Source organism: Tachyglossus aculeatus, chromosome 1 (assembly GCF_015852505.1).
Source record: "Tachyglossus aculeatus isolate mTacAcu1 chromosome 1, mTacAcu1.pri, whole genome shotgun sequence".
NCBI classification, from domain to species: domain Eukaryota; kingdom Metazoa; phylum Chordata; class Mammalia; order Monotremata; family Tachyglossidae; genus Tachyglossus; species Tachyglossus aculeatus.
Genome location: NC_052066.1, coordinates 147,190,549 through 147,199,676, shown reverse-complemented (window position 1 = coordinate 147,199,676; position 9,128 = coordinate 147,190,549). Strand labels below are relative to the sequence as shown.

Sequence of the window (9,128 nt, the reverse complement as noted above, 5' to 3'; positions counted from 1 at the left end):
ATGAATGAATGAACAGAAGGGAGGCCTCACAGCCGCCCCACGCCCACCGGCCCGGCCTGACGCCGAAGTGGATCGGGCGGGCGGGCGCGCGCAGGCGCGCAGGGAGGGGGGGCGGCGAGCAGGCAGGCGAGCGCGCCTGCGCAGAGGGTCCGTAAACAAGCCCTCCCCCGTGCGCGTCCCCGGCCCGGCGCCTGCGCGCTGGGCGTGATCCGGGGCCCCCGGGGCAGGATGAGCGCGGCTCTCCAAGATGGCGGCGGAGGGAGGAGGGAAGGAGATGAACGAGATTAAGAGCCAGTTCACCACCCGCGAAGGTCTGTACAAGCTGCTGCCGCACTCGGAGTACAGCCGCCCCAACCGGGTGCCCTTCAACTCGCAGGGCTCCAACCCCGTCCGCGTCTCCTTCGTCAACCTCAACGACCAGTCCGGCAACGGCGACCGCCTCTGCTTCAATGTGGGCCGGGAGCTCTACTTCTACATCTACAAGGGGGTCCGCAAGGTACCGGCCGGGGGGAGACGGGGGGGGGGGGGGGAGAACCGTGAGGGGGAGGAGTCTCCCCCATCCCACCGCCCTCCCTTCGGTCCTATTGACTGAGCGCCCACCGCGTCCACGACGCTCCCACATCCACTTCGGGGGCCGCCGGGAACTCCGTCAGGACGGGCCTGTGGGCGTGGGGTCGCTAGGGGGGCGAACTCTGAGGGGAGGAGTCTCCCCCATCCCACCGCCCTCCGTTCGGTCCTATTTACTGAGCGCCCACCGCGTCCAGAACGCTCCCAGATCATCATCATCATATTTATTGAGCGCTTACTAAGTGCAGAGCACTGTACTAAGCGCTTGGGAACTACAGGTTGGCAACATCTAGAGACAGGCCCTACCCAACAGTGGGCTCACAGTCTAAAAGGGGGAGACAGAGAACAAAACCAAACATACTAACAAAATAAATAGAATAGATATGGACAAGTAAAATAAGTAAATAAAAAGAGTAATAAATATGTACAAATCCACTTGGGGAGCCGCCGGGAACTCCGTCAGGACGGGCCTGTGGGCGTGGGGTCGCTAGGGGGGCGAACTGTGAGGGGGAGGAGTCTCCCCCATCCCACCGCCCTTCATTCGGTCCTACTTACTGAGCGCCCACCGCGTCCACAACGCTCCCAGGTTGTCATTATCATCATCATCGATCGTATTTATTGAGCGCTTACTAAGTGCAGAGCACTGGACTAAGCGCTTGGGAAGTACAGGTTGGCAACATCTAGAGACAGGCCCTACCCAACAGTGGGCTCACAGGCTAAAAGGGGGAGACAGAGAACAAGACCAAACATACTAATAAAATAAATAGAATAGATATGGACAAGTAAAATAAGTAAATAAAAAGAGTAATAAATATGTACAAATCCACTTGGGGAGCCGCCGGGAACTCCGTCAGGACGGGCCTGTGGGCGTGGGGTCGCTAGGGGGGCGAACTCTGAGGGGAGGAGTCTCCCCCATCCCACCGCCCTTCATTCGGTCCTATTTACTGAGCGCCCACCGCGTCCACAACGCTCCCAGATCATCATCATCATCATCATCATCGATCGTATTGAGCGCTTACTAAGTGCAGAGCACTGTACTAAGCGCTTGGGAAGTACAGTTGGCAGTCCCTACCCCACAGTGGGCTCACAGTCTAAAAGGGGGAGACAGACAACAAAACCAAACATACTAACAAAATAAATAGAATAGATATGGACAAGTAAAATAAGTAAATAAAAAGAGTAATAAATATGTACAAATCCACTTGGGGAGCCGCCGGGAACTCCGTCAGGACGGGCCTGTGGGCGTGGGGTCGCTAGGGGGGGCGAACTGTGAGGGGAGGAGTCTCCCCCATCCCACCGCCCTTCATTCGGTCCTACTTACTGAGCGCCCACCGCGTCCACAACGCTCCCAGATCATCATCATCATCATCATCGATCGTATTTATTGAGCGCTTACTAGGTGCAGAGCACTGTACTAAGCGCTTGGGAAGTACAAATTGGCAACATAGAGAGACGGTCCCTACCCCACAGTGGGCTCACAGTCTAGAAGGGGGAGACAGAGAACAAAACCAAACATACTAACAAAATAAAATAAATAGAATAGATATGGACAAGTAAAATAAATAAGTAAATAGAGTAATAAATGTGTACAAATCCACTTCGAGAGCCGCCGGGAACTCCGTCAGGACGGGCCTGTGGGCGTGGGGTCGCTAGGGGGGCGAATTGTGAGGGGAGGAGTCTCCCCCATCCCACCGCCCTTCATTCGGTCCTACTTACTGAGCGCCCACCGCGTCCAGAACGCTCCCAAATCATCATCATCATCATCATCATCAATCGTATTTATTGAGCACTTACCAAGTGCAGAGCACTGTACTAAGCGCTTGGGAAGTACAAGTTGGAAACATATAGAGACAGTCCCTACCCAACAGTGGGCTCACAGTCTAGAAGGGGGAGACAGAGAACAAAACCAAACATACTAACAAAATAAAATAAATAGAATAGATAGGTACAGGCAAAATAAATAAGTAAATAAATAGAGTAATAAATATGTACAAATCCACTTCGGGAGCCGCCGGGAACTCCGTCAGGACGGGCCGGTGGGCGTGGGGCCGCTAGGGGGGCGAATTGTGAGGGGAGGAGTCTCCCCCATCCCACCGCCTATTTACCCCATCCCACCGCCTATTTACTGAGCGCCCACTGCGTCCACAACGCTCCCAGATCCACTTTGGGAGCCGCTGGGAACTCCGTCAGGACGGGCCAGTGGGCGTGGGGCATCTGTGAGGCCTCCCTTCTATTCATTCATTCATTCATTCATTCAATCGTATTTATTCCCAGGCGCTTAGTACAGTGCTCTGCACATAGTAAGCGCTCAATAAATACGATTGATGATGATGATTTATTGAGCGCTTACTGTGTGCAGAGCACTGGGCTAAGCGCCTGGGAAGTCCAAGTTGGCAACATCTAGAGACGGTCCCTACCCAACAGTGGGTTCACAGTCTAGAAGGGGGAGACAGACAACAAAACATATTAACAAAATAAAATAAATAGAATAAATATGTACAAACAGAATAAAGAGTAATAAATACGTACAAACATATATACAAGTATATGGCTGCCCACAGTGAGCTCACAGTCTAGAAGGGGGGACATTAATTAATATAAGCCCGCTGTTGGGTCGGGACCGTCTCTAGATGTTGCCAACTTGGACTTCTCAAGCGCTCAGTACAGTGCTCTGCACGCAGTAGGCGCTCAATAAATACGACTGATTGGAGGCCACCGTTGGGGACTGTCGGAGACCCTGCCCCAACGTCAGCCCTCATCCCAGGATTCATCATCATAGTAATAAAGGCGATGACAGTGGTCGATCAATCAATGTCGTATTTATTGAGCGCTTACTGTGTGCAGAGCACTGGACTAAGCGCTTGGGAAGTGCAAGTTGGCAACAGATAGAGACGGTCCCTACCCAACAGTGGGCTCACAGTCTAATAAATACGATTGATTGATTGGAGGCCACCGTTGGGGACTGTCGGAGACCCCGCCCCAACCTCAGCCCTCCCAGGAGTCATAATCATAGTAATAAAGGCGATGACAGTGGTCAATCAATCAATCAATCAATCGTATTTATTGAGCACTTACTGTGTGCAGAGCACTGGACTAAGCGCTTGGGAAGTCCAAGTTGGCAACATATAGAGACGGTCCCTTCCCAACAGTGGGCTCACATACTAACATACAAACATACAAACATACTAACAAAATAAAATAAATAGAATAGATATGTACAGGTAAAATAAATAAATAAATAGAGTGATAAATATGTACAAACATATATACAGGTGCTGTATATTAAGGTCTTCCTTAAGCGCCAAGCACTGTCCTAACCATTGGGCTAAATACGGGGAAATCGGGTTGGGCCCAGTCCTTCCCCTCCCCACAGCACTTGTGTGTTTGTGCGCATTTATTACTCTATTTACTTATTTTATCTGTACATATTCATCCTATTTGATTTATTACTCTATTTATTTATTTTATCTGTACATATTTATCCTATTTTGTTTTGTTAATATGTTTGGTTTTGTTCCCGGCCTCCCCCTTCTAGACTGTGAGCCCACCGTCGGGTAGGGACCGTCTCTAGATGTTGCCAACTTGTCCTTCCCAAGCGCTTAGTATAGTGCTCTGCACACAGTAAGCGCTCAATGCGATTGAATGAATGAATGAACGAGCCGCTGTTGGGTAGGACCGTCTCTAGATGTTGCCAACTTGTCCTTCCCAAGCACTTAATACAGTGCTCTGCACACAGTAAGCGCTCAATACGATTGAATGAATGAATGAATGAATGAGCCCGCTGTTGGGTAGGGACCGTCTTTATATGTTGCCAACTTTTCCTTCCCAAGCGCTTAGTACAGTGCTGTGCACACAGTAAGCGCTCAATACGATTGAATGAATGAATGAATGAATGAGCCGCTGTTGGGTAGGGACCGTCTCTAGATGTTGCCAACTTGTCCTTCCCAAGCGCTTAATACAGTGCTCTGCACACAGTAAACGCTCAATACGATATGAATGAATGAATGAGCCTGCTGTTGGGTAGGGACCGTCTCTAGATGTTGCCAACTTGTCCTTCCCAAGCGCTTAGTACAGTGCTCTGCACACTGTAAGCACTCAATACGATTGAATGAATTAATGAATGAGCCCGCCGTTGGGTAGGGACCGTCTCTAGATGTTTCCAACTTGTCCTTCCCAAGCGCTGAGTCCGGTGCTCTGCACACATTAAGCGCTCAATAAATACGATTAAATGAATAATAATAATAATGGCATGTATTAAGCGCTTACTATGTGCCAAGCACTGCTCTCTGAACCCCCATGTTAAACCATCGAGGAGGTCGGGCCCGGGCTGAGGCCGAGGGCGTGGTGGTGGGGATGGCCCATCAGCTGCAAGCCCGGAGGAATCGATGGCTTAGGTAGTAACGCCTTCCGGGCCCTCGTTATAATAATAATAATTGTGGTATTTGTTAATTCATTCATTCGATCGTATTTATCAAGCACTTACTGTGTGTAGAGCACTGTACTAAGCGCTTGGGATGTACAAGTTGGCAACATATAGAGACGGTCCCCACCCAACAGAGGGCTCACAGTCTAGAAGTTAATAATAATGGTGGCATTTCGTAAGCGCTTACTATGCGCAAAGCCCTGTTCTAAGCGCTGGGGAGGATACAAGGTGATCAGGTTGTCCCATGGGGTGCTCACAGTCTCCATCCCCATTTTACAGATGAGGGAACTGAGGCCCAGAGAAGTGAAGTGACTTGCCCAAGGTCACACAGCTGACAATTGGCAGAGCCGGGATTTGAATAATAATAATAATTTTGGTATTTGTTAAGCGCTTACTATGTGCAAAGCACTGTTCTAAGCGCTGGCGGGGGGGATTGTCCCACGGGGGGCTCACAGTCCTAATCCCCAGGGCGCTCACAGTCCTAATCCCCATTTTACAGATGAGGGAACTGAGGCCCAGAGAAGTGAAGTGACTTGCCCAAAGTCACACAGCTGACAGTTGGCGGAGCCGGGCTTTGAACCCTTGATCTCTGACTCCCAAGCCCGGGCTTTTTCCATTGAACGTTTAGAATGTGTCCAGCACTGGGGGAAATACAAGGGAATCGGGTTGGACCCATTCATTCATTCAATTGTATTTGTTGAGCGCTTACTGTGTGCAGAGCACTGTACTAAGCGCTTGAAAAGTACAAGTTGGCAACATATAGAGACGGTCCCTACCCAACAGCGGGCTCACAGTCTAGGGTCCCTGTCCCTCATGGGGCTCACCATCTCTATCCTCATTTTCCAGATGAGGGAACTGAGGCCCAGAGAAGGGAAGTGGCTTGGCCAAGGTCACCCAGCAGACCTGTGGCGGAGTCGGGATTAGAACCCACAGCCTCCGACTCCCAGGCCCGAGCCCTTTCCTCCAGGCCACGCTGCTTCTTCTAGTACACGGGAGTGCTTTTGGTACACTCGGGAGGCCCTTTGGCTCTGCCCCCCCCCTCCAAAAAAAAAATAAAGCAAGTCACAGAGGTGGGGGGACCCCTCCTTGGAGAGATGGCAGGAGGGGGCCTCCAGATTGTAAACCCGTTCAGCGCTTAGAACAGTGCTTTGCACATAGTAAGCGCTTAACAAATGTCATTATTATTATTATTATTATTATTATTATTATTATTATTATTATTATTCCCAGAGGTGGGGGACTTTTCCCCGGAGAGATGGGAGGAGATGGTTGTGGAGGGGGCCTCCAGATTGTAAACCCGTTCAGCGCTTAGAACAGTGCTTTGCACATAGTAAGCGCTTAACAAATGTCATTATTATTACTATTATTATTCACGGAGGTGGGGGACTTCTCCCCGGAGAGATGGCAGGAGATGGTTGTGGAGGGGGCCTCCAGATTGTAAACCCATTCAGTGCTTAGAACAGTGCTTTGCACAGAGTAAGCGCTTAACAAATGGCATTATTATTATTATTATTATTCACGGAGGTGGGGGACTTCTCCCCGGAGAGATGGCAGGAGATGGTTGTGGAGGGGGCCTCCAGATTGGAAACCCGTTCAGTGCTTAGAACAGTGCTTTGCACGTAGTAAGCGCTTAACAGATGTCGTTATTGTTGTTATTACCTGCGTTGTGGTGTGCGGCACAGAGTCAGCGCGCGGGCGGCAGATGCCGTCGATCGGTTTCCCAAGCGCTTAGCCCAGTGCTCCGCACACAGTAAGCGCTCAATAAATGCGATTGAATGAATGAATGAATGGATGAATGAATGAATGGGGAGCCTCCCTCCCCGGAGAGATCGCTGCAGATGGGCACGTAAGTCCCGCCTCGTGGGCAACCCGTGCCCCACAGCTGGGGAACGACAGGGAAATCGGTTCGTTAAGCGGTCGGGGATCGCGACATGGGTTAGTCTTGGGGCCGGGGGTAAGGGAGGGGGAAAAGTGCTCGCCCTAATCTAGTCTGACAGGTCCGACCCCAGGCTGGGAAGGAGAGATGGCATTAAAGCTACTGCACAGTTCCAGGGAGGACTCTTCCCTTTGGTGGCAGGTGATTTTCCTTTTTATTTTGTTTTACCGCGGGAGTCTCCGGGACGAGTCGTTTGTCTTGTAAGAATGCCACCTCCGTGCGAAAGGCCTTTAAAGGTTTGGGTGGCGGTACAACTGCCTGCCCACACTGACCCTTTAGACAATCTTCTCCGGATTGCCGTTAGAGGGAAGAAGTCAATGGAGTCCACTCATCTTACCGGAGGTAGAAGAAAATGAGAGAAGCAAATGGTGCCTCATTAGAAGTTAGCTCCTAATATAGGTCGGTTGACAGCACAGGGCAAGACAAAAATTGAGTAACTGGAATCTTAAAGGAGCCCTGCGGCTAGCCACATACGAAGGTTCGGGTTAAGGAGGGGTTAATAAATGTCTAGTGGAGCCGAGCCGTCATTTGAAATGTTTTGGGGAGGGATCTGATTTTTAGGTTTGGAGAGGGGGACAGCATGTTGCTAGAAAATGTCGAGAGTCAAATCATCATTTTTTCTTAAAGAGGCTGGGGGAAGAGGCCAGAGTCTAGAACTAAAATTGTGGCTCCTGATCCCTGATGTGTTCGGTGACCTTGGGCCGGTTACTTAAGTTCTTTCGGTCGTGACCAGTAAAAACAGAAATCTTTTCCGATGCTTGCTTTGAGGCTATTGTGAGAATGTGTGTAATAGAGGGCTCCGAGGGCTCCGATAAGCGGCTTAAATTTAAACAATAGTTCTGTGTCTAAAAGCAAACAGGAAACTGCCATCTTGACAGACGCCAGAACTCAAGCGATCAGTTTTCCCCGATGAAAATGAGTTTCAAGGTGTTCAGATATACTTTGAAAGAAAAATGGAAGCCGGTTGGAAGAAAATGAAGCTTGTGACTATTGGCTAAACCAGTCGTTTGTTTTGGGGGCTCAACTTTTTCAAATTTTGAAACTTTATTTCTGAAGCTTCCTAATAGGTGCTGCTTTGCTTGATAAAACCGGTCCCTTGCCAAGAAGTATCATTTCCATGGAAACTCTAAAGATGCCAGCCGAATTGATGAGTTCAGAGAGATCTCTAGAAATGGAACTGAAAATACATAAATTTAAATATATAACAGATATTTAGTATTTACAAAATCACTCAAGTTCCCTACCTGCATATTCATGTGTGATAGTGTTTCAGTCTTTTCTATTGCTCTCGTCTAGGTATGATTACCGGTTGTGCAGAACACTTTATACCTTTGCGGTTTTCTTTTCCGTCGTAGCAGCAGTGCTGTACCCTGATTCTGTTTTTCGTCGAATGAGTTTGCAAATTTTCATCATCTGTAACCATTACTTCATATTATTTTATATGTGATTATCTCAGCCTATTCTCCCAATTTAGAGGAGAGTATAAAAAATGAGATATCTGAAGAGATCAAAATTAGCTTTGAGGTTTTCAGGATTCTTTGAAAAAAGTAATTAGATGTGACTTTTAAAATTCATTTTGACCATTTTTTCCCTTTTTTAAATAAACTAAAACACTTTGTAAGAGAGCTACATCAGTTTCTTCAGACTTATCCAATAGTTGGGTTTTGATTAATGCAGATTCAGAAAAACTGCCAATCAAAACTTGGCAAAACTTCTGGAATACACAGAAAGTAGAGCACTTGAAATGGTCACTGGGCTCATGAAAACTCTCCCGATTGTCTGCAGCGGCGCACCTGTGATGGCACCAAAAAAATTTATTTTGGGGGATTGGAAGGATCAGAGAAATGGATAGGGACCCACCTGTTGAAATCAAGCCATTCAGGTGACCCTTAAAATATAAATGTTGTGGTGATTTAGAGCACACTTCCTAAACTTTGTTTCCAAAAGTCAGTTTTGTAGGGGTTTTTTTCCAGCTGTGGTATAAAAACTGCAGCATACAAATATCGCCTCATTTTTACCATTATTTGACCATGGCAAACTTCATTTCGTGAAATCCTATTGAAGTAATTATTTCAAAGCTGAATACTCTCTTGAGATGAGGTTTGATCGAGTTCTAATATGCCAAAAGTTCAGAATGCAGCTGTCATTTTTCTTTAATGCTTGCAGAATCCAGAATGGTCATGTTCATTATTTTGGCCTCCA

At 48.3% G+C, this 9,128-nt stretch overlaps 1 protein-coding gene across 5 annotated transcripts in view; it reads left to right on the top strand.

Annotated features, from left to right (window-relative positions):
- The first annotated feature begins 223 nt into the window (after window positions 1-223).
- The window catches only part of WDR20 (WD repeat domain 20), a 97,945-nt gene continuing 89,040 nt past the window's right edge, over window positions 224-9,128 (top strand). For all 5 annotated transcript variants that reach the window (XM_038743259.1, XM_038743241.1, XM_038742873.1 and 2 more), the window contains exon 1: window positions 224-496. In XM_038743259.1, coding sequence (XP_038599187.1) covers window positions 248-496 — 249 coding nt within the window. In that variant the 5' untranslated portion in view covers window positions 224-247. The remainder of the gene's footprint in view (window positions 497-9,128) is intronic.